The sequence below is a fragment of the Paroedura picta genome, chromosome 2 (genome assembly GCF_049243985.1).
Source record: "Paroedura picta isolate Pp20150507F chromosome 2, Ppicta_v3.0, whole genome shotgun sequence".
NCBI classification, from domain to species: domain Eukaryota; kingdom Metazoa; phylum Chordata; class Lepidosauria; order Squamata; family Gekkonidae; genus Paroedura; species Paroedura picta.
The window spans coordinates 146,886,945-146,910,608 of record NC_135370.1 but is presented as its reverse complement, the minus strand read 5'-3'; the positions used below and the strand labels follow the sequence as shown (position 1 = coordinate 146,910,608).

The 23,664-nt window shown below is 42.6% G+C and overlaps 1 protein-coding gene across 6 annotated transcripts in view; it reads right to left on the bottom strand.

Moving 5' to 3' along the window:
- Positions 1-23,664, bottom strand: part of MIPOL1 (mirror-image polydactyly 1) — a 286,508-nt gene that overhangs the window by 176,671 nt on the left and 86,173 nt on the right. For all 6 annotated transcript variants that reach the window (XM_077323149.1, XM_077323147.1, XM_077323144.1 and 3 more), the window contains 3 exons: positions 20,314-20,524; positions 8,213-8,348; positions 3,611-3,716 (listed from right to left, as the gene is read on the bottom strand). In XM_077323149.1, the coding sequence (XP_077179264.1) occupies positions 3,611-3,716; positions 8,213-8,348; positions 20,314-20,393 (322 nt within the window). In that variant the 5' untranslated portion in view covers positions 20,394-20,524. The remainder of the gene's footprint in view (positions 1-3,610; positions 3,717-8,212; positions 8,349-20,313; positions 20,525-23,664) is intronic.

The following is a 23,664-nucleotide window of genomic DNA, read 5'->3' as shown; positions in this document are numbered from 1 at the left end:
AATTCTACATTTTAGAACACTTTACTGTCCCAAGTTATAGAATTCTACAATTTAGAACACTTTACTGTCCCAAGTTATAGAAATGCTATCTTTAGTACCTTTCCTTCTTTAAGTACAATTACAAGACTCCCAAGAAAGTAACCTCTATCAATAATTCATGAATATGAATAGCAGCCTCTAGTGGCCAGAGAACTGACAGTTCCCAGTAAAACAACAATTCCCAGTATTTCTTGGGACATAGATGCCCAAATGCAGAGTATAAATTAGTATGAATGATTGCAAACATTTATACTAATATATTCATTCTGATTCAGCTTCTTTAATGTAGAACTACTGAATCTTTGTCATTTTTCACTTCACAGTGGAATAAAACAGTAGTGGAATAAAGTCAGTAGCACCTTAAACCAATCTGGAATTGACCTCACAGGGGTCACTGTTACTCAGACACAAAGCTGGAGCTCATATACAGCTACGTCCTGAACTCCTTAGGTGAGATTAGACTTCAATGTAGGTCTCCCATGTTTATGTACACCTCACTAAAAACCACCTAGATCTTCTGACTTTCCTGTGTATGGGGACTGCAGATTGGCATCATCACTAGTAGCGGAGTTTCTCCCATTATTTCAACAAGGAAATCCTCCATATGTTCACTCATACTGTCTCTGCCTCTTAACTTCTTCCCAAACATCAACAGTGTTTGTTACCTAACAAAGATAAAAAGCAGAGCATCCGCTGTGCAAAGCTGCACACACAGCAAGAAGTTTCTTTGGCATGCCCATAGCACTGCAGAAATGAGTATCTCTTTTTGAATTCCACATGCAACATCTTCAAAAATGTGATAAACTACTGTGGAAACCCCTATCTGCACTTATGCACACATGTAACTTCATTGGTAAATGGCCACATTTTCCAAATAATAATGATGAAAATCTCTGTGGAAGTTTCCAATGCTCAGAGCCATATTTTATCTTGTATTCTGTGCACACACACTCATTCCTTTTTAACTGAGAGCTTATTTTTAACAGTATTTGATTTCCCCCTCAGAGTAAATGGTAAGGCTTTCTGTCATCTTGAAATGTGTGTTATAATATATTCTGCTACAACATAGGGTAAAACCCTATGTATGTGATCTGTACCACTATATATTTCTGGTAAGGAATTGGAGGAGGAGCTGGTCTCATGGCTTAAGTGCCACTCAGCGCTTAACACCCACTCAGGGCAGCTGTCACGCCCCTGAGTGCCTCCTCCTCCAACTGGATTGCCTGTCTGTGCAGTGGCCAGCCAATCGCCTTCAGTCCCCCACCCCTGACCACCCCCTCCAGCTTGGTGTAGTGGTTGTTATTATTATTATTATTATTATTATTATTATTATTTCGATTTATTTCCCGCCACTCCCAAATGGCTCGCGGCGGGTTACAATGTCTTTAAAAACCCATTAAAACTCCCATTAAAAGACTTTAAAATGTCACAACATGGCAGCACAATAATAAGATCCCCTTCCTACCCCCATTCCTAAAAAAAGGGGGGGTGGAGGAGAAGGAGGTCAATGATGTTCAAGAAGCCCGGGGGAGAGCAGTCGATGTACCCCGGCAGCCACAGCCTCAACCATAGACCTGGCGGAAGAGCTCCGTCTTGCAGGCCCTGTGGAATGTTAAAGGGTCCCGCAGGGCCCGCAGCTCACCCGGGAGCTCATTCCACCAGGTGGGGGCCAGGACCGAAAAGGCCCTGGCCCTGGTCGAGGCTAGGCGTGCTTCCCTAGGGCCGGGAACGACCAGAAGATTCTCACTCGCAGAGCGCAGAGCCCTGCGGGGGGCATAGGGCACTAGGCGGTCCCTCAGGTATGTGGGTCCCAGCCCGCGTAAAGCCTTAAAGGTTAGAACCAGAACCTTGAACCGGATCCGGACAGCAATTGGTAACCAGTGCAGCTGCCTCAGCACAGGCTGGATGTGGGCCCCCCAAGGTGTGCCGGTGAGGACCCTAGCGGCTGCATTTGGTACTAGCTGGAGTTTCCGGATCAGAGACAGGGATAGGCCCACGTAGAGCGAGTTACAGAAATGGTTAGGAATTCTGCTCCTGCCAGTGAGTTCCTTCCCAGGGGCCTTTGGCCTGCAGCCTTTCCAGGTCCTGGGGAGAGGGAGAGGCCATCTGCAGAGTTCTTCTACCCCCACCCCCCAAATCTAGTGCCTGTTGTATTCCTGAATGCAACGGGCTTTGTCCCTAGTATATAATAATACAGATTGCATACATTTGGGGCGTCCTATCCAAAGGGAAAAGAAAATGTAAGTATAAAATGTAACAATATAACATGAGTCCCTTCAGCGTGACCTGCTCCACTAGCACACAAAAATTATCTGTCATGAGATAACCATTTCTACACATGAACTACTTGCACCAGGTCAAGGTTTATATAATTTTTATCCGGTTTTCTTCCATGGCCTTTGGTGAGCAAGGAAAGTCTATGTTGAATAAAATATTTCTCTATTCTATTATATACACAGAGGTAAAACACTGTGCAAACACCACCAAAACAAACATATAACTTGGAATTTAATCCAAACAGTTCACATACTGTAAATGTTTAGTTGGTAGATAATCAAGATGTAACCATGATCTAGGCAAGTGTATTATGTTTTTTTAAAGAATCCATATGGTTTCCTTTAAAATATTTACAAAATTTGTGCTATAAATAATTATTACTCTGGCCAAAGTGTTTCAGAATGATGAATGTAAATATTCACAAGCTCTTTTTCCCCATTTGATTTTGCTAATGATTTTCTCCCCCCCCTCCCTTTTCATTAACACTAACAAGGGAATAGTATAACTTACATACTCAGATCCAGAGCATAGTTCTTGCATATTTTAAAGCCCCTAATACTGAATTTAATATTGCTGAGATCAACTCATCACATTTTAATCTCACCATTTCTCTAGCAAGCTTATGGCCATGTATGTGGGTTTTGGTCTTAAAACCGCCACCAGACTCAAACTTTGTTCTGCTGCTTCAGACCAACACGGCTACCCATGTGAATCAACTTGCTAAAATGTTAGTCTATTTCAAATTTAACAAGTTCTCCACTGTGCAAGCATTTAGAATTGTGATCATCAACAGACTTCATTCCATTGAACAGCCAAGCCCACAATTTTGCTTTCTGCCCTCCACAACCTGAACTTCAGGCCTGAAGTGAACATATAAACATCTCTATACAAAGGTGTGTGGAAAGAGTGGGTAGCATTGCTCTGAAGGAGCTAAAACAATAAGAGGGTATTTGAACTGCTGGTTGAAAGGTAGTGCCAGTGATAATCATTATTTCCCTTGTTTGTTCAGGACCTTCCAATAAAACAAACAACCTTTCTGTGATTGGATTGACATGGTGTTAACAATGCATTTAATGCCCAAATCAGTATGAATACAGGTAAAGCTCTCACTAATACCAGTACCAGGATGTTAAAACCACCTATTTTCCAAGCAACTTTAAACAGCCTCATGTAAAAAAGTCAAACTGTCCCTCCTTTAGCAAATACATCTAATGTTCATTAAGGCCACGTCAGATAGCAACCAAACTGACTGTAGGAACCATATGGCCATCTGTTAAAGGAACACCAACTATACCTGCAGCTCTCTCTGCAATCTTAGCTTCCGTAGCTCTGTCACGCAGTTCTAGGTCCAGCTTTATAGTCTTCAGTTCTTTATTCTTTTCAGACAGTTTCTCTTGCAGCTGAATTGAAGAAATGGACAGTAAGTTTGCTACCTACATGACAAGTCCATGGACACTATATTAGGCTATATAGACAACAGACATTTAAACTTGGAATCTATATTTTTGTTCCTGTGGAGCAGGGGTAGTCAAACTGCGGCCCTCCAGATATCCATGGATTACAATTCCCATGAGCCCCTGCCAGCATTTGCTGGCAGGGGCTCATGGGAATTGTAGTCCATGGACATTTGCTGGCAGGGGCTCATGGGAATTGTAGTCTATGGACATCTGGAGGGCCGCAGTTTGACTACCCCTGCTCTGGAGCTTCTCTCTGGCGGCCGCACAGATTTTCCTCCACTGCAGCACTTGTTTCCTCTGGCACCAGCAAATTCAGAGGGACAAGATCTAGGTTTTTTGAGTAGCCTGTTTGCATATAGAAGTGCTAGGGGCAGGACTAGTGAGAACTACAACAAAGGAAAGCCTCTGCAAAAGCTGGACAGGAGTCTAATGGGAATGAGGTCTATAGGAGCAAACCTTATATTTTTGCACAGACACACTCCTCTTCTACTATTTATTTTATGTTTTATTATTTTATTTTTATTTATTCGTATTTTTATACTGCCCTCCCCGAAGGCTCAGAGCGGTTTACATATAACTGAAACTGTACATGAAACCATGTTGCCCTAACAAATCCAAACACTTCATCCACTTTCATTCAACGTGTTTTCATGTTCTAAAAACATAAAACGATTCTATATGGCCCAGTTTAATTTTACAGACCCAAAACATTAAAGCCTATGGAATGACTACATACAAACAAAGCTAACAAGTGCACAAAACTAAAAAAAAAATCCAAGTTGTTTTGGGGTTTGAGTGGCCCTCAAGCTGAAACCTGAACTGAGTCAAGGGGCCCAAACTGAACTAGCAAATCTGGTGCTTCCTTTTTCCTGGCCAAGGTGAGCTGTGACTGAGAAAGCGAAGCTGGGATTCCCCAAGAAGGGTTAAATGGCTGGCTGCCATGTAGCCCATCCATTCTGAAGCTCAAGGCAAAGGAAGGGTTTAAAGGGAAGCTCTGAAAGGACAGGGAGGATTAGAATAAAGACTAGGCTGTATAGAGAAGGTTCCTAGCTGAGAGGAGGAGGAGGATGTGGGTTGATAGACCCCCTCCCCCCCTCGTTCCATGGTCTGCCAGAGTGTCCATCTTCCCTACCAAGATAGCAGAAGCTGGCATTTCCCAGAGAACATACCTTGGGCATAGCAGTTGTTTTGAATTTTTTTTTTTGTATTTAAAATGCTTTTTGTGCCTGAATTTTTGAAATGTTTTAATGTTTGCTGCATTGGAGACCCTGAATTGGGTGGAAGGCAGTGTAGAAACATTTTGAATAAATAAATATCTTTGACTTTTTATGTTAGCTCAAAATTCATTCCTTCAGAACAGCCCCTTGCATGTTTCCTAACTCAGTGTTTGTCCCTGCCTTTTCTTGAGCCTCTTACTATTAACTGTGTGATCACAGTTGTGATTACAGCACCTTTGTTTTTGCCACCTCACCACCGGAACTTAAATACAGCTATCTGTTCCTTCTGGCTTCCAGAGCCACTTGTAAACTGCCAATCCACACCCCTAGTGAAGCAACATTTCTTAAGTATTTTGCTGGTGTTTATTTATTTAATTTCTATACAGCCCTCCCAGCAAGCCACCTCTGCAGAAGTTCAAGTGCGTAGATTTCTTGGAACTGTATTCTGTGTGAATCCAATATTACATTTCATTGTGTGGGAAGCTAATAAAAAGGGGTGGCATTTCTCTGAACTGTGTTTTAGAATGACTTTGTTTTAATCTGCTGCCTCTTTAACACCATAAGCTGGTAGAAACCACTGACTTTTTTCTGTATACATCTGTAAATGTTCTTAGTGTTAAAGTACTCAAGATAGGAAAATATAGTTGAAAAGGGTATTCTATAAGTGTCATTAATTCCTTTAATTCTTTTAATTGTTACTATCTTATATAATATATATGTAGCTGCTCAACTAACTTGGGTGAATTCATTCCTTCTGTGGGGGGTGAATTTCTGTCTCGCAGTTGTACATATTTAATACATGAATAATACAGCATTTCTCTTCTTGATGATATAGTCTTAGATGTACATCATACTGTGACTGTGAGTTAAATACGGATTAGAAATATGCTTGTAAACATTTGGGGATCATGTTGGTGATCCTTGTCTTTTAAAAGACATAAAATAAAAACTCTGCTGTTGTAAATATTTACAAAAGCAAACAAAAAATGAATCATGGACTGGTCAGGAAAGTTAGTATTGTTCCATTCTTATTTGCATTAGCCAATGATCCTACTTTATAATAGCCAGTAGAAAAATTATTTATGATTTCTGGAAATTGCAGTCAGGACCGACCCCCCCACCAAAATTAGGTTTCCTTGGGATATGTTCTCTCATTCTCCCCTACCTCCTCAGTTGGGAATGTACTTGGTAGTGAATAGCATTTCAATACAGAAGTTTCAGAAGGAGGTGAGCAACCACCTGAGTGGGTGACACAAACTACAAATTTAGGGTGCATTTTGTGCAATGGTGATTTATGTGATAATCAAGTGGTACACTGTGGTGTTTGCTTTTGCTATTTCAGAAGTAAGCCAAACCAAGAGCTAAGCATTCTGCAGTTTCCCTTGCTTTTGCTAACTCTTGGTATTACCATTGTGACAGACAGTAAATGATTAATGCTGTAACCTGGCCTGAGAACTCTGAGTGATGGGATTTAAGTGGAATTCTTCTGTTGAGAGTGTCAGTTAGGCATTGGTAGGTGAGAGAGTGCAAAACAGAACGTGAGAGGATCAAACAAGATCCTGAGTTAGGGAAGTGGGATGCATAGTCCAACACTATCAAGACTGAGCAAAATAGCTGCTAGAAATGGGGGTGATCCCTAGAAGGAAGGAAACTGGAACTTGTATGAATGTCCCTGTCCACACCAACTTTAGTGTGTGTGAGACCAAGAAGTTTATGCTTGTTATGTATGCAGAGATTGCCAAGAAATCTCTCTCCTCAAGTTTTAAACATCTGTCTGAAAAACAGAAACAGTTACTTCTTTGTGACAAATTATCTGGTGCTCATAAATTCTAAACCCAATTTCTACCTGACCATTTCTTCTCAAAAGGAAATAAAAGCATTTGTTTTTTAAATTTATCATCAGCATCTCATGCACCATTATAAAACAAGGATAAAAGGATTTTAATCTTTCCCCTCAGTTTTTTAGGCTAGGTCAGCATTTACCAATATACATTCAAATGACTAAGAACAATATAAATGAAAGTCTTGAGAGAAAAGCTGAAACCGTCATAACTGCCATAGAATCATAGAGTTGGAAGGGGCCATACAGGCCATCTAGTCCAACCCTCTGCTCAATGCAGGATCAGCCCAAAGCATCCTAAAGCATCCAAGAAAAGTGTGTATCCAGCCTTTGCTTGAAGACTGCCGGTGAGGGGGAGCTCACCACCTCCTTAGGTAGCCTAATCCACTGCTGAACTACTCTGACTGTGAAATTTTTTCCCTGATATCTAGCCTGTCTTTATCCTGACGGAAAATTGAATTCAAGGACGAAGATGACTATCCTTAACACTATTTCGCTCCCTTATATATTTGGGAAACAGCCTCCTGGGAAGAGACTGTCCGGGGCCTTGTCCATCCTGGTCCACCCTGATTGGCCCTCCCCCTCCAGCTCCCACCCTCCCTCCTTGCCTGCTAGAAGCCATGTGGCTGCAGCCTCCATTGCCACCTATGAGGAGAGAGGCAGCAACAAGGGTTGCGGCCTGCAGGTATGCTCCTGCTGGGAGGGAGGAGTTTGCAGCCTCCCTGCGGGCCGCAAAGCCCTATCGCCACCGGTGACAGGAGGGGGTGGGTGGGGAGGGGGGGTTCCACTCCCTTTAGCCTTCTTTGCGGGCCAAAGGGAGCCATGGCCACTGTCTCACGCCCTCTTGCATGCTGCCCCTTTCAAAGCCCATTTTTAAAATGGGATTTGATATTAGTAATTACAACATTACACAAAGAGACAAAACAAAACAATACCATGGCAACAACAACAACAACAAATGGCTGTCCTTTTTACATAGCATAATCTCTCCACTGTTCAAAATAATCCAAACTATGCTACTGGTATGAAAGAATTTCAGAACTACAGAAAAAAATGATGAAAACTATATTATAATTGTTGTGTGCTTTCAGGAATGGAACTAATATTGCTAATATGCCAAAATCTGTGAACAACAATGTATCTCTTCATCAGTGTTCATTACCTACATTATTTGGACTATTTAATTACGCCATAGCAGATTCCACTTGTCCAAACATTCTAAGCTTCCTCAAACAAGACAAAAATCTATAATTTTACATTTTACAGCAATAATCAATGATGTCAGTGATGAAAAAATCAAGGCAAATCAAACATTTCTACAGTTAACAAATCATAAATAAAATAGCTACATCAGTAGGTAAAGCCGAATATTTCTATTGTACCTTTTTATTGCTTGCTTTTAAAATATCAAGTTCCTTTAAGAGAAATGCAACCTGCTGTTCCTTATTTATGTTTTCTGTGGCATGAAAAGGATTCACAAATTCAGATGCAACTTCTCCTCCTTGCTTTTCAACATATCTATAATAAGGAACAAGAAATCATGGGTCAGCTTTATAAAGGTTCATTCAAAGATGTCTTCGCTATATTCATTCATAACTCAGTGAAAGAATACATGCTTTGCTTTTGAGATGATGCTCCCAAGTACACTTGCCAGTCAGAGGAGTTGCCAGTTCCAGCAACGATTCCATTCCATCTTGCTACAGCAGAGGATGTGATGAGACTATCTGCCTGGGACCAACTGCTATTTAGTTCCACCCCCCCCCTCCCGAATTCTGTCCTTCAGAGGCCATTTTACAGTCGTTATGGAACAGTTATGTACGTTATCTTATAATGAGCATCTGAATTTGCCTTCCCTTTTCCTCTTAGCACGGTGTGTTTTATATTGCAGAGAGTTATTTCTAGTTGTAAACCACCATGAATACAATGGCAGAAAGCAGATAGATAAATTTGTGTAAATTTGAAAATGAAGTAGTACAAAGCAGGTGATACTTCTTAAAATGTGTGCACAATTTGAAAAAAAAAAGCAATTTGTTATAAATATCAAACAAACATGGAAATTATTAGGATATGAAGCCTATATGTAGGAAAGAAAATGAGACATTGCAAAACTGGAATTAGCCTGAAGGGCAAAATCTAGGGATCTGAATGGTGGTTGGATTAAGGGCTTCTGTAGATGAATCACAGAGTCAGGATAGCAATTCAGAGTAGACTTCAGGTTAGTGCTCACTTTTCTACCAACCAGTCTGTGAATTTCTCCCAATGTAGCCTTGATACCATGAGCAACAAATGTAAAACTCAGCTAAAGCAAACAAGATAAACTCCTCAACCCAGGTTAATAAAATGAGTTTGGATGGTTTTAAGAGCACATCAAGCATCATTTTAAGATTGGCTGCTAAGAGTGACACAGAATGCCAAACCTGGTATAAGGTACCAAAAAAGTGTGGGAGGGGAATGTCCTTTCTCTTGAAATATTGGTTCCCTTGTATGTCTTAGTTAGGCCTACAATATAATTTTAGTATGAATGGATAATATTTAACAGGCAGTTTAAAGACAAATAATACCTGGCTATAAGGCATCCCTCCCCCTTCAAGGATCGCTGCCTTGTTGTGGCAAGGGGGCTTGCGTAGTTCAGTGAAGCTATGAGCTATACCGTGCAGGGCCACCCAAGACGGACAGGTCATAGCTGAGAGCTCTGACAAAAGGTGATCCACTGGAGAAGGAAATGGCAAACCACTCCAGTATCTTTGCCATGAAAACTCTATGGACAGTTCCAATAGGCATAACGATATGACGCTGGAAGATGAGCCCCTCAGGTCGGAAGGTGTCCAATATGCTACTGGGGATGAGCAGACGGCTAGTACGAGTAGCGCCAGAATGAATGAAGCGGCTGGGCCAAAGCCGAAAGGACGCTCAGTTGTGGAAGTAACTGGTGGCGAAAAGACAGTCCGATGCTGTAAAGATTTTTATTCCATAGGAACCTGGAACGTCAGATCCATGAATCAAGGCAAGCTGGACGTGGTTAAACAAGAAATGACAAGACTGAACATCGACATTTTAGGAATCAGTGAACTAAAATGGACAGGAATGGGTGAATTTAATTCAGATGACCATCAGGTATACTACTGTGGACAAGAATCTCGCAGAAGAAATGGAGTAGCCTTCATAATCAATAAGAGAGTAGGAAAAGCAGTCTTGGGATACAATCCCCAAAATGACAGAATGATCTCAGTTCGAATCCAAGGCAAACCATTCAACATCACAGTGATCCAGGTCTACGCCCCAACCACTGCTGCTGAAGAGGATGAAGTTGATCAGTTCTATGAAGCCCTACAACACCTTCTAGAAGCAACGCCCAAAAATGATGTGCTTATCATCATGGGGGATTGGAATGCTAAAGTAGGAAGCCAAAAGATAACCGGGATAACAGGTAAGTTTGGCCTTGGAGTACAAAATGAAGCAGGGCACAGGCTGGTAGAATTTTGTCAAGAGAATACAATGGTCATAGCAAACACTCTTTTCCAGCAACCCAAGAGACGACTCTACACATGGACATCACCAGACGGTCAACACAGAAATCAGATTGACTATGTGCTCTGCAGCCAAAGATGGAGAAGTTCTATCCAGTCAATAAAAACAAGACCAGGAGCTGATTGTGGTTCAGATCATGAGCTTCTTGTTGCAAAATTTAGGGTTAAATTGAAGAAAGTAGGGAAAAGCACTAGGCCACTCAGGTATGAACTAAATCATATTCCTGACGAATACACAGTGGAGGTGACAAATATATTTAAGGAATTAGATCTGATAGACAGAGTGCCTGAAGAACTATGGACGGAGGTTCGCAACATTGTACAAGAGGTAGCAACTAAAACCATCCCAAAGAAAAAGAAATGCAAGAAATCAAAATGGCTGTCTGAGGAAGCTTTACAAATAGCTAAGGAGAGAAGGGAAGTGAAAGGCAAGGGAGAAAGAGAAAGATACACCCAACTGAATGCAGAAATCCAGAGAAAAGCTAGAAGAGATAAGAATGCCTTCTTAAATGAACAGTGCAAACAAATAGAAGAAAACAATAGAATCGGGAGGACCAGAAATCTTTTCAAGAAAATTGGAGATATGAAGAGAACGTTTCATGCAAAGATGGGTATGATAAGGGACCAAAATGGTAGGGACCTCACAGAAGCAGAAGAGATTAAACAAAGGTGGCAAAATTATACAGAAGAACTATACAAGAGCGAGCTTAACATCCCTGATGACCACAATGGGGTAGTTACTGACCTGGAGCCAGACATCCTGGAATGTGAAATCAAATGGGCCTTAGGAAGTCTGAGCAACAATAAAGCTAGTGGTGGTGACAGCATTCCAGTTGAACTATTCAAAATCTTAAAGGACGATGCAATAAAAGTGCTACACTCAATATGCCAGCAAATTTGGAAAACTCAACAATGGCCACAGGATTGGAAAAGGTCAGTTTACATTCCAATCCCAAAGAAGGGCAATGCCAAAGAATGTTCAAACTACCGCACCATTGCACTAATTTCTCATGCTAGCAAAGTTATGCTCAAAATCCTACAAGCTAGGCTCCAGCAATATGTGGACCGAGAACTTCCAGAAGTACAGGCAGGATTTCGAAGAGGCAGAGGAACTAGAGATCAAATTGCCAACATACGCTGGATCATGGAGAAAGCTAGGGAGTACCAGAAGAACGTCTACTTCTGCTTCATTGACTATGCTAAAGCCTTTGATTGTGTGGAACACAACAAATTGTGGCAAGTTCTTAAAGAGATGGGAATACCAGAGCATCTTATTTGTCTCTTGAGAAATTTATATGCAGGTCAAGAAGCAACAGTGAGAACTGAACATGGAATCACTGACTGGTTCAAAATAGAGAAAGGAGTTCGGCAAGGCTGTATACTGTCGCCTTGCCTATTTAACTTGTATGCAGAGCACATCATGAGAAATGCGGGATTAGAGGAGTCACAAATTGGGATCAAGATTGCAGGGAGAAATATCAACAACCTCAGATATGCAGATGATACCACTCTAATGGCAGAAAGTGAAGAGGAACTAAAGAGCCTGTTGATGCGGGTGAAGGAGGAGAGTGCCAAAGTTGGCTTGAAACTCAACATCAAGAAAACAAAGATCATGGCATCCGGCCCTCTCAATTCCTGGCAAATAGAAGGGGAAGAAATGGAGATAGTGACAGATTTTATTTTCCTGGGCTCCAAGATCACTGCAGATGGGGACTGCAGCAAAGAAATTAAAAGACGCTTGCTCCTGGGGAGGAAAGCTATGGCAAATCTAGACAGCATCCTAAAAAGCAGAGACATCACCCTGCCAACAAAAGTGCGTTTAGTCAAGGCTATGGTCTTCCCAGTTGCAATGTATGGCTGCGAAAGTTGGACCATAAGGAAGGCCGAGCGTCAAAGAATTGAGGCTTTTGAACTCTGGTGCTGGAGAAGACTCTTGCGAGTCCCTTGGACTGCAAGGAGAACAAACCGGTCAGTCCTAGAGGAGATCAGCCCTGACTGCTCTTTAGAAGGCCAGATCCTGAAGATGAAACTCAAATACTTTGGCCACCTCATGAGAAGGAAGGACTCCCTGGAGAAGAGCCTAATGCTGGGAGCGATCGAGGGCAAAAGAAGAAGGGGGCGACAGAGAATGAGGTGGCTGGATGGAGTCACTGAAGCAGTCGGTGCAAACTTAAATGGACTCCAGGGAATGGTAGAGGACAGGAAGGCCTGGAGGATCATTGTCCATGGGGTCGCGATGGGTCGGACACGACTTCGCACATAACAACAACAACAACATAAGGCATCCCTAGTTTATTGGAATTTTCTAAACAAGCTAAAAAGACTTTAAACATTTATTGTATTGAGGTTGGAGTAAAGTGATAACTGCTGACTATGAGTCACCTTACAAAAATGGGCACCTAAACATTTGCTCTGCAGAGGAATACTGACCACCTCAATAAGGATACTACTATTTTGGCATGAATATTGGCCACAGCCTTTATTCAAACTGAGCATGGCATGCATGGGTAATGGATCTGGCCCTTTTTTTGTCAGCCAACCACAAAACAGCTTATTTCAGCATGCCCCTCCACAGGTTGCGTTGTCTAGCCAGCCCAATGACCCAGGCATAATGGCATGCTAATAACGGGAGGAGGCAACCTGGAATGAACCCACTGGGCATCCACCTCTGTTGGGTTCTCCTGCCACCCAAAAATGCTAGCATTCAATCAGGCTCCGCATCCACACAGCCCATTAAGGGTGGCCCCAAACTTAGGGGAGGCTAGCATGCAAGCTTGGACACCCTATAAACGATTTGTCCCATGCTTCCAATCCACTGGCTGTGACAATTAACAATAAGATAAACCAAATCCTGTAACAAACACTACAACAATGCCAAACAACAGGGATGGGTCGGCTGCGTCTTCAGGTGCCCTGGAGGGGAAGGAGGCTGAGCCACATCAGGCAGTCCCTTAAAACAGTGGTCCCCAACCTGCGGGCCGCGGCCTGGAGCCGGGCTGCGAAGACCATGGCACCGGGCCGCGGCTCCCTCTCCCCGCCCCCCCCCGCAGTAAAAAACTTCCCAGGCTGCAAGCTTGTGGCTCGGGAAGCTTCTTACTGCAGGAGGGCGGGGAGAGGGAATCAGGGCTGGGCTGCGCATCGCACATGCGCGGCCCGTGTGGGCGCGGCCCGCTGCGCGGGCGTGGTCCGTGCGGGCGCGGCCCAATGGCCTGCCGGTCCCCAGCCTCAGAAAGGTTGGGGACCACTGCCTTAAAAGAATGCCTGGCTTGGCTGCACTCCTCCCTCACCACCCTACCACACAATGCCGCCCAGGGGATGCTGGGCCTGGAAGTTCTCTCCCACCAGCCAGGTCCTACTTGTCTCTTCCTCCCCAATGCCAGCAATGGCCCCTTTCGGTGAGTCTCAGGAGTTTTATAATAAAATATGATAATATCCGTATTGTCATTAGTTATGACATTGTGAACATGTAGGATTTACACAATCCCTATGAAAATGACTGCTGAGTTAGCTTTTACCTGAGGTATTATAGTCTGCCTTATTCTGGGTATCCACAGACAATGCAAAACTTTTGGGTAGGAAATTTACACATGTAGGATTTACACATGTAGGAAATTTACACATGTAGGATTTACACAATCCCTACGAAAATGACTGCTGAGTTAGCTTTTACCTGAGGTATTATAGTCTGCCTTATTCTGGGTATCCACAGACAATGCAAATCTTTTGGGTAGGAATTTAAACCTCCCTTTAATTTTTTATTTGATTTCAAAAGTTCCCAAGTTTTAAATAATATCTGTTTAGCCTCCACGTTACTCTAATCTAAGGATTTAAGTATTCACATATGGCTAATAGGATATTGATACTTAAAAAGCGAACATATACATCCAAAAATGGTTCAGAACTGAACCTTGATTATGATAATTATGATAATTATAACTGTAGAATAGTGTGTTGGAATTTTCAGAAGATCAAAAAGAGTCAGTAGCAGATTTAATTCTCCAAAACTTTCACCAGATTAACATATTCAAATATGTAGATGGATGAAATGCTATCATTTGTAAAACATATATTAAAACTTAATATTCTTTTCCTCAAGGGATCGTTATTGACAGGCAAGAGAACTCTCATCTGTTTACCAAAGATTTACCTCGAACCCAGACCCATTCAGTCTGTGCCTTCTTTGGCACATGTTTTATAGGTAACCTTCTTTAATAAAACTTGTTCAGATAAACCACTTTTGTCTGAACATTCCCCACACTGGATTTTTTATTATTTATTATCCAATTCCATCACCTCATTTCATTTTCCAAACTTAAAAATGACAAACAGTTCAGCAACATTTTATAATTGAAGAGCTGAAGTATGTCAGCAGAGGTAAAAAAACAATCAGTATAAGACTGTTTTGTACAACTGAAAATATAAAGTTAATATTAATGGTAACTAACATGTTGATTAAAAGGTAAAGGTAAAGGTATCCCCTGTGCAAGCACCGAATCATGTCTGACCCTTGGGGTGATGCCCTCTAGCGTTTTCATGGCAGACTCAATACGGGGTGGTTTGCCAGTGCCTTCCCCAGTCATTACCGTTTACCCCCCAGCAATCAAGCTGGGTACTCATTTTACCGACCTCGGAAGGATGGAAGGCTGAGTCAACCTTGAGCCGGCTGCTGGGATTGAACTCCCAGCCTTATGGGCAAAGCTTTCAGACAGCTGCCTTACCACTCTGCGCCACAAGAGGCTCTTTCAACATGTTGATTAATAATCCGTAAAATTTCCACAGCCCCAACAGTGGTTGTTGCAAGTACTTTACTGGGAGATGGCACACTGAGGTGTGACAATAAGTTGTGGATTTACTGTTCTGTGTTTTAAAACAAATAATAGCAAAGTCATGAAACTCTTCGACAATTCATAGACAGGAGCACTTTGTGTGATTGTTTGCATGCAATGGAATAAATCTGTGCAAGGTTTGTACTTAGATTACTAGCCATTTTTCACTTCTGTCATTTATCTTTTTGTAACACATCTTTACAAAATTTTTAATTCTCACATAGGGATGGGCAAGAACTGGGAAAATGTGGTTTGTGATAGACCTATGAACCAATCCACAAACCATCATGAGCAGGCTAACTTACCCATCGAAATTTAGGAGACATTCTAATTTTGGGAACATGGTATCTCAAAGTCCTGAGACCTGCCAAGACCCATACCTAAAAGTGTACAAAAATGCTTGTAGACTGAAACCCTGAGACCAACTGAGAACTACATCCAGAAGCATGGAACAACACATGCAGACATGGTTGCTCAAAGCCCTGAGAAGGGTTTACCATGCACAGCAATCATCTCCTTAATGAGGTGAGTCAGTTACTGCTTCCTGGGGTCCTTCCCCTAACTCATTTGGATAGCACTGTCATGACAGCTTCCCTAGGGGAATCACGCCTTTGAGGATGGCCTGGAAATGGTGACCTTGAGTCCACTGGAAATACTCAAAGCCCCCCCCCCATGGCTAAAATATAAGTGCAGATACAGCAAACCCACCACCCAGGGTGTATTATTCTAGCCTGCATTGACACAAAAGTGCAGAGCACACCCACTACCCTGGATATATTAGTTTACTCTGATACAGAGAGACAGGTGCAGAGCATATCCTCTAACCAAGGTGTATTATCAACAAACAGGTGCAAAGCACTCATACATCAGGGTGCATTATTCTACTTTGTAAGTAGGTCTGGAGCACACCCATGCAAAAGATGTAAAGCTGGCAGGGCCACCCCTCACGTCTAGCAAACAGGTTATGAAAGATAGGCATCCCCAGAGTTTCAATGGGGGCTCCCCCAAAAACCACTACAGCAGCTTGGCTGACACCCCAGCCATACACAACAAGGAAGGGAGGCATGTCCACAATGTTCACAGCCCATCCCCCCACAGCCCACTCAGGTACTAAAAAGCTCACTCTAGAACTGGGGTGTATTATTCTGGTGGGAGGGTAGGAGAGTAGATTCATGGCCACATAAGAGAGGTTAGCCCAGATGACAACCTTAGATGACAATATTCAAGGGGATTGGCATTGGTAGGCTCAGAGGACTTGGCAAGGTATCTCCTCGCCATCATTTCTACTGAATCCTCTTCCATTGCATATAGACAGACAAGAATGCAACCACTAGGATGCAACCACTAACCAGAGTATATGATCAACAGACAGAACACATACAACCCAGTATATTTTTCTACCCTGGGAAAACAGGTGTTAACCAAAAAGGTAGCCCAGAAATAGAAGAATGCCTCATTCAGAGCCAATTATGGGCTAGGCACATAAGCATGGTGCACACAAACACCAGCCTGGCAGAGGCTGACTATGGAATCAGAAGGGCCCACTAGCAATCCTAGGAAAGCCAGGCCGGACCTCCATCTTGCTTGGACTTGAATAGAATCAAACATCTCTTTTCTTTCTACCTTCCTGAAACCAGTCCAACTGACTTAGCCAAAATGTGAATATTGTGGGAGCTTACAATGGAAACTACCCCTCACAGTCATGGTTCTCGAATGTTAATGGGAAAGGAATATCCCATCAGGAACTAATCTCTTTTGTCTATCCTCAGTCTTAGCCTCTAACCCCCAAGCTGTCTATTTGTTCAGTGTAACTTCCATCTAAAAGCATCCCCCATGCTATGATCCGTATTGTGTCATCCCGGAACCCTTCCTGGTTAGATAGATGGACCAGTACATAGATTTAGGCAGAGAATTGATAACCACGTTCCTGGGACTTCAAACCATAAATATGTTTACTGTCTTCAGGATACATTCAACTAAGGCATTGTTTGACTTGATGGGCTTACATGACATAACCCTAAACCTCCCACTCCTATTATCTCACATGCCAACTCACCTATCAGATTTGTCTATAACTTATAACCAGTCCACAATCACTTACTTCACCCTGTAGGGCAGTCCCAGGGCTGACCTGAGAATTTCAAACAGTATAACAACCCATGCACAACCCCACATGTGTGTGATGTGATCTCTCCCCACCCAACGTCGCTTTCCATACCCCATGTTAACAACCCCATCTCTCTGTCTTCTTAGACACACACTTCTCCAGGACAAGTGCAGTATATTTTCTATTGCCCTATTTAACTAACTTACCCTCCCTATAGAACTTACTGTATGTGTCTGTCTGTGTGTATGGTTTTATCTGTGTGTTTCTTAATAAAATACCAAATCACTTTTGGAACCAAATCAGTCCCGCTTATTTCAAGGTTTCCTATAGGTACTGGAATCCCGTATACACACGGTAAAAGATCGCAGTTACCCCCTCTCGCTAAGCTAATTTCCCCCATAAATTGATATTTAATTAGCATTTTGGGTAAAACAGGCAACCCCTTGAGGCCAGGCTGCAGTGTGGAGGTCAATCTCCAATCCTCAAATGAGAGGAATGACTTGCCCCAGGCTGGCCATGTGGGTGCAGGACACACACTATTTGGGAGAGGATCAGCCAGTCATCGGAGCTAATGCTGAACTCCTCTTCCCCATGCAGGATGGTCACAGAGGAGATGACATGCTGCACTGCGCTCATCTGTTCTACCACATTCTAGAATTACTTAAGTGGAGTTCTACAGGTGGATAGGTTGTGGATGAGCCAGCATTCAGGTTCATCCTATTCCTGCTGCCCCTCACACAGAAGACAGGCAGACTTGATGCCGCATGAGAAGTGGGCAGCCAGAAGCAGGTCTCAAGGAGGGACCCCAGCTTATTAATGGCAGTTTTTCAAGTGTCCCTCACAGAGCTCCCCAACCCCATAGCAACCTTTACCAACAGGTGAAACGTTTGCGCCAGGCAGACAATGCCCTTAAGATGCCATCATCCACAGCAACATTGTGGACATAGATGTTGTTGCTGCTGCCCACCCACCCACTCACTCACTCACTCACTCAGGCTACCCTATATCATGGCAGCAATGTTTGCCACTGTATGGTCTGCATCCATCCCCTGTGCATAGATCAGAACCACTTTGTAGCCAGGAGCAGGACTGTCCCCTCCTGGGGCCTGGGCCTGACATTCCGGACAGTGAGATCCTCTGGTTACCACCAGTGGGTGGTAAGGGAGAGCTAGCCATGCTGTCAGTTGCTACAGAGGTCCATGGACTACTGTTTGACCTTGTAGTTTGGAGAGCTCAGCCTTGACCATCATCACTGCAGAGTGGTGCATGGCAGGCAAGACTTGCTGGGGAGGACTGGGGAGCAAAGTGTTACACGAGGGAGAATGGTTGGCCATCCATAGTAATCATCTGACCAATGAGGTGAGTACTTCCTGACTCCTCCCCCTTGCTCTCTTGCCTGGCAAAAGTTCTGAGAGTGGCTTGCTTTGGGGTCCCAACCATAGCGCCCCAAGCATGGGAAGCTTTTCTTGGAGGTGTCTCCTGTTCCCCTTTGCTTCTCCCTGCTGAGAGGGAGTGGGCCTCTTCAACTTCCCAGTGACAGCCACTCCTCTCTCCAGCAAGAACAAAGTGGAGTGTGCCCTTTGCAGGTGCCTGTGGAGAAAGGAGGAAGACAGATGTTGGGCATTTGTGCTCCTCTAACATCCTGTTTTTCTACTTGATGGACCCACAACTGGAGCAGGTGGGAGGCACAACTGCTTTCTAGTACTGAGCTGGGAGGCCCCAGAGGGGGTTGTAGTTAATGCAGCAAGAGCTGCAGGGAGTTGGGATGTGAAAGGAGATGATGTTTTCCCCTCCTGGTCACTGAATCACTGCTGTCACAGTCTTCTACAAAGATTTACATCAACTGCTGGTGTTTGGGCAGTGCTGCTAAAGCCCTTTTTTCCCCTGGGAGAGCTCCATGGAGAAAGCAGGTTCTGAGACTCCCGGTGATGCCCTATTGGGGTGGGGCTCTGGGGTATGGTAGGCTGAGTTTGGTTCCTGGGGACAGGGGCCTCTATTATGCCTTCTTCATACCCCACCCCACCCCACCGCACAATGAACACCCCTTCTACCCACTTTCATGGTGTTCATAATCAGGGGAAGTAGGTATAAATATGGACACTTGTCCAAGGAATTCACCAGCTAAGCTCCTGTGCTGGGCTGGAAGAAAAGCTGAAGATTGAGTCTTATACCCTGCCTTTCACTATCCAAAGGAGTCTCAAAGTGCCTTACAATTACCTTCCTCTCCTCTTCCCCCAAGAGACACCCTGTGAGGTAGGTGGGGCCAAGAGAGCTTTGAAAGAACCGTGACTGACTCAAGGACACCCAGCTGGCTTCATGTGGAGTCCACCACTGCAGCATGCTGGTTCTCTGGAGCAGAGAAATTCCTTAGACCAATCCTGATACCTAAGCCTTGGGAGGGTATATAAATGTGGCCCCTCACCTGAGGAACCACCAGCTAAGCCTTTGCACTTGCCTGGAGTGGAGAGACTGGGTGACTCAGAGCCCTGAGCCCACCTAACCCAAACCCTAGCCGCAGAGAGCAGATCACAGTAGGATGAGTGGGGTTATAAAATCTGAGTTTTGTAAATAGTTCAAGGGAGCAGCACAAGTCTGCCTGAAAAATGTATCCATTCATGAACTGCCAAGAACCACTATGAATAGTAATTTGGGAACCACAATCTGCCCCAAATTTGTCATGAAGTTTATTCATGAGCCAGTTTGTGCCTATCCCTAGTCTCATAAAAACTCTTCATGCCCTTGCCTTCACAACAGGTTATTCTAGCATCCTACCTACTCTCCTGTAAAAGTTAAGTTGAGTTAAGTTGAGTTAAGACTCAAGGGTTTCTTTTTTAAAGAGTCATTTGGTTCTAGAGTCACAGTTTGCAGACCCCTAACCTATAACTATGGTAAAAATACTTATAATCTACTGTAAATCTCATTAACTCACTATAAATGGTCTTAGATATCTCTTGACAAGCTTTGCTTATGACAGTCAAACAAGCTGAATATTTTTAAAGCTCTAGAACTAACAGTTTGCTTACCTTGACCCAGAAGAGGAAGTAATATTATTTATATGCAAAGTTTGGTCAGTAGTTTGCATGCTACTTAAGCTTGCAGTCATCTGACCTAACAGTTCTGTTTGTTCAGTGTGTGTAGCCACTTCTCTTCTTTGCTGAAGAACTTTGAAAATGCAAGTAATCGAGGAATGATCCGCCTCCCCTTTCCTTGGAATTCCGCCCAGGTCAAAACTTCCTATTTGGAAAACAGCAACATGTTAAAAAGGTAAAGGTATCCCCTGTGCAAGCACCAAGTCATGCCTGACCCTTGAGGTGACACCCTCATAATAAACTTAAGATACCTTAAAGTATAGCCAAGGCTATCTACAGTTGAAATAGGTGTTGGTTTTAATGCCAGCTTAATTGTCATGGCTTCTCCCACAGAATCTTATGGATTGCAGCTTAAAACTTGCACTGGCCTAACCCACAGTCACAGAGATCTAAGTTTCCCGGTATTCCATGGTGAAAGATCATGGCTATGAAACAGATTACTTTCCACAATGGAATGAAAGGAAAGAGTTATTTTCATATTTTCTTTTTCTCCATCTCATTCTCATACATATTTGAAAATGAAATTATGCATATTAAGATAAATGATCCCATGAGACCCTACGACTGATTGGAAAACAGGAAATGGTATCTAGCTTCCTGAAGGCCATAGTTCAGCAGGAAAACAAAGTTTGAGTCCAGTGGCATCCTTAAGATCAACAAGGTTTTGTTCAAGGCATACGCTTTCATGTGCACACACGCTTGAATCAAACTTTGTTCGATTTAAAGGTGCCATTGGGCTCAAACTCTGTTCTGGTGCTTCAGACCAACATGGCTACCCCCCTGGGTCTAATTCACCCGGTTTCTTTTATGCCAGTCCCATGGAATGAAATGCATCATTGAGAGATACCTTTTCTTGACTGTCTGAACATATTAATAGGCAGATACCAATTTGTTGCCCAAATCTGCTATCTACCAAGGTGTTTGCATAGTGTTACTCAGGCACATGTGAATTAGGCAAAGGAACCACGGTCAGCTATATAAAGCACACATTGTGACTCCTCCTTTCTATCCAGTAGACCTGAATCATTAGGAAGATGCCCCACAAGTGACTACAGCTTCAGAACACATTATTCATATGTATTCTTTAGTGATAACAAAGCTGGCCTATTTCACTTATTCTAGATCTCTATCTGAGAAGAGAATCCTTGAATCTCAAAAGCTAATACCCCAGGGAAGAAGCAGCAGCAGCAGCATTGATTTTTATACCTTGCTTTTCACTACCCGAAGGAGTCTCAAAACAGCTTACAATTGCCTTCCCTTTCTCTTCCCACAACAGACACCCTGTGAGGTGGGTGAGGCTGAGAGAACAGATGGGGAATTTATTTAATTTCATATTAACTGCAATAGTTACACACAACTCATTTTCGTAAGAACAGAAGACTCACAAAAGTCCACTGATACAACATAAGAATATGTAAATAGAACTGTTTGTTGGAAATGCCCCAACATAAAAACCCATTTACACAATAAAAATGTGTACATGAACTTTCCCTCTGATGTATTGCTGCATATCCAGGCCACTTTGACAAGAAGATATTTCCCAACAGTTAATCTTAGATGTGTGTATTGAATAGGTTGTCTTTTGCAAACTAAATGAGAGTACCTGTAGTGCTGTATTTTGGGTGCTTCTGTCTTTTGCTAATGGCTAACCTGAACCTTAGTCACCTACAAGTCCAAGTGTTTGTGACTTCACCTGCTCACATTAATCCACTTGCTTCTCTCTGTCTTTTCTACTTTGTTTAAATTTTGATTTGTATACTCTTAAGGGTAGGGACCTTTCTTTGATGCTAATGCAGCTCATATTCTTATTTTGCTACCCATGCACAATAATGCAAATGAAGAACATCTATAAGCCATTGGGAAAACTGCAGAAAGGCACTGCAAGGAATTCCCTAAAGACTTTAGTTTAATAATATTTCTCCTACTCCAGAAAAATTGTTTGTTTGTTTTTTCCATTTTGGCAGATACAGCATTAGATAACCACTTCTCATAGGTAGTTAATCATAATATGGTACTCAATGTCAGCTGTGATCATTAAGCACCCACTGTGTAAATATCACTGGATTCCTTAGGTATTTGTTTAAAATTCTGCACACGCTATTATTTTCAAGCCTTAGATTTTGAAATATAAATCAGTTTGACTTGGACATATATTTTTGCTTGTGCTCTAAAGACATGCCTGATATTCCGTGCACACACACACACACACACACACACACACAGAGCAGAATAGCAGAATTACTAGACACATAGTAAAGGGGGATTCGATGAAACACAATGTTAGTTCTAATGGATGGATGATTGTGTTTGGTCTTTTGAAACTTTGAAGTATAGGTAAGTCTTGATCACACAAATTAATAAATCCTAAAGCTGGAGTTTACAATAACCATTACACCCAAATTCTGCAGCTTAGCCCAGGCAATTTCTCAAAAGGTCAGGTTGTGAACTGGAGAAGATCAGGGAGGTCCACTGCATAGCTTTGTTGCCAGGCATCTCCCGTCTGGATTGTTGCAGGCATTTATTAGTATTCGTCAGCAGACTCAACAAAGCAAACAAGAAATTCAAGCACGAATAATAAAATGAAAATGCTGCTATATAACCCTTTGTCATTTAGCAAATATGGGACTTTTTAGCTACATTGTTCCTAAACCCAGGTTACTACTTTAATTTTTCTCCACAGTGCTGACTGAATGAGTATGCATGTGTGTTAAACGGAGAGCTCCCTTAACAACTGCAGGACTGCCATTTAATCTGTTGGTAGATGGACCATTTCCTGTGGGAACTCCAGCTATGACTTCCAGATCCACCAAATAAATCTCAGATTAAGAATCCAAATGAAACCTGCCTTTGGCAGATAAAAAATGTCAAGATGGATATAAACAGTAAAATTATAAATTATCTAGGTGTTGCACAATGACTTGATGTGTGTCTGCGTGGGGTGGGGGGTGGGGTTGTTTACACTTTCCTGCAGTATCACAACTGCACAAGGTATTCAACCAAATGTCACACTTTCATATTACTGGCGGCATCATTAAAATTGTTTGGCTAAGGACCTTGAAGTGTTTAAGCAGTAGCTCAAAAGTATATTTGTCCAAAGTCAAAGAATAAATTTACATATCAGCAGCAGCTCATAAGGGATGAGTAAATATTCTGTTTATCTCTTGGTGTAATTCAGGTTAGTCTAAATAGGGAGTTCAAGCTATCATTACAATCAATATGGATTTATTACATAATTTGAGAACACAACGGCCATTGGACTTTTATTCAGACAACTAGTATTTCAGT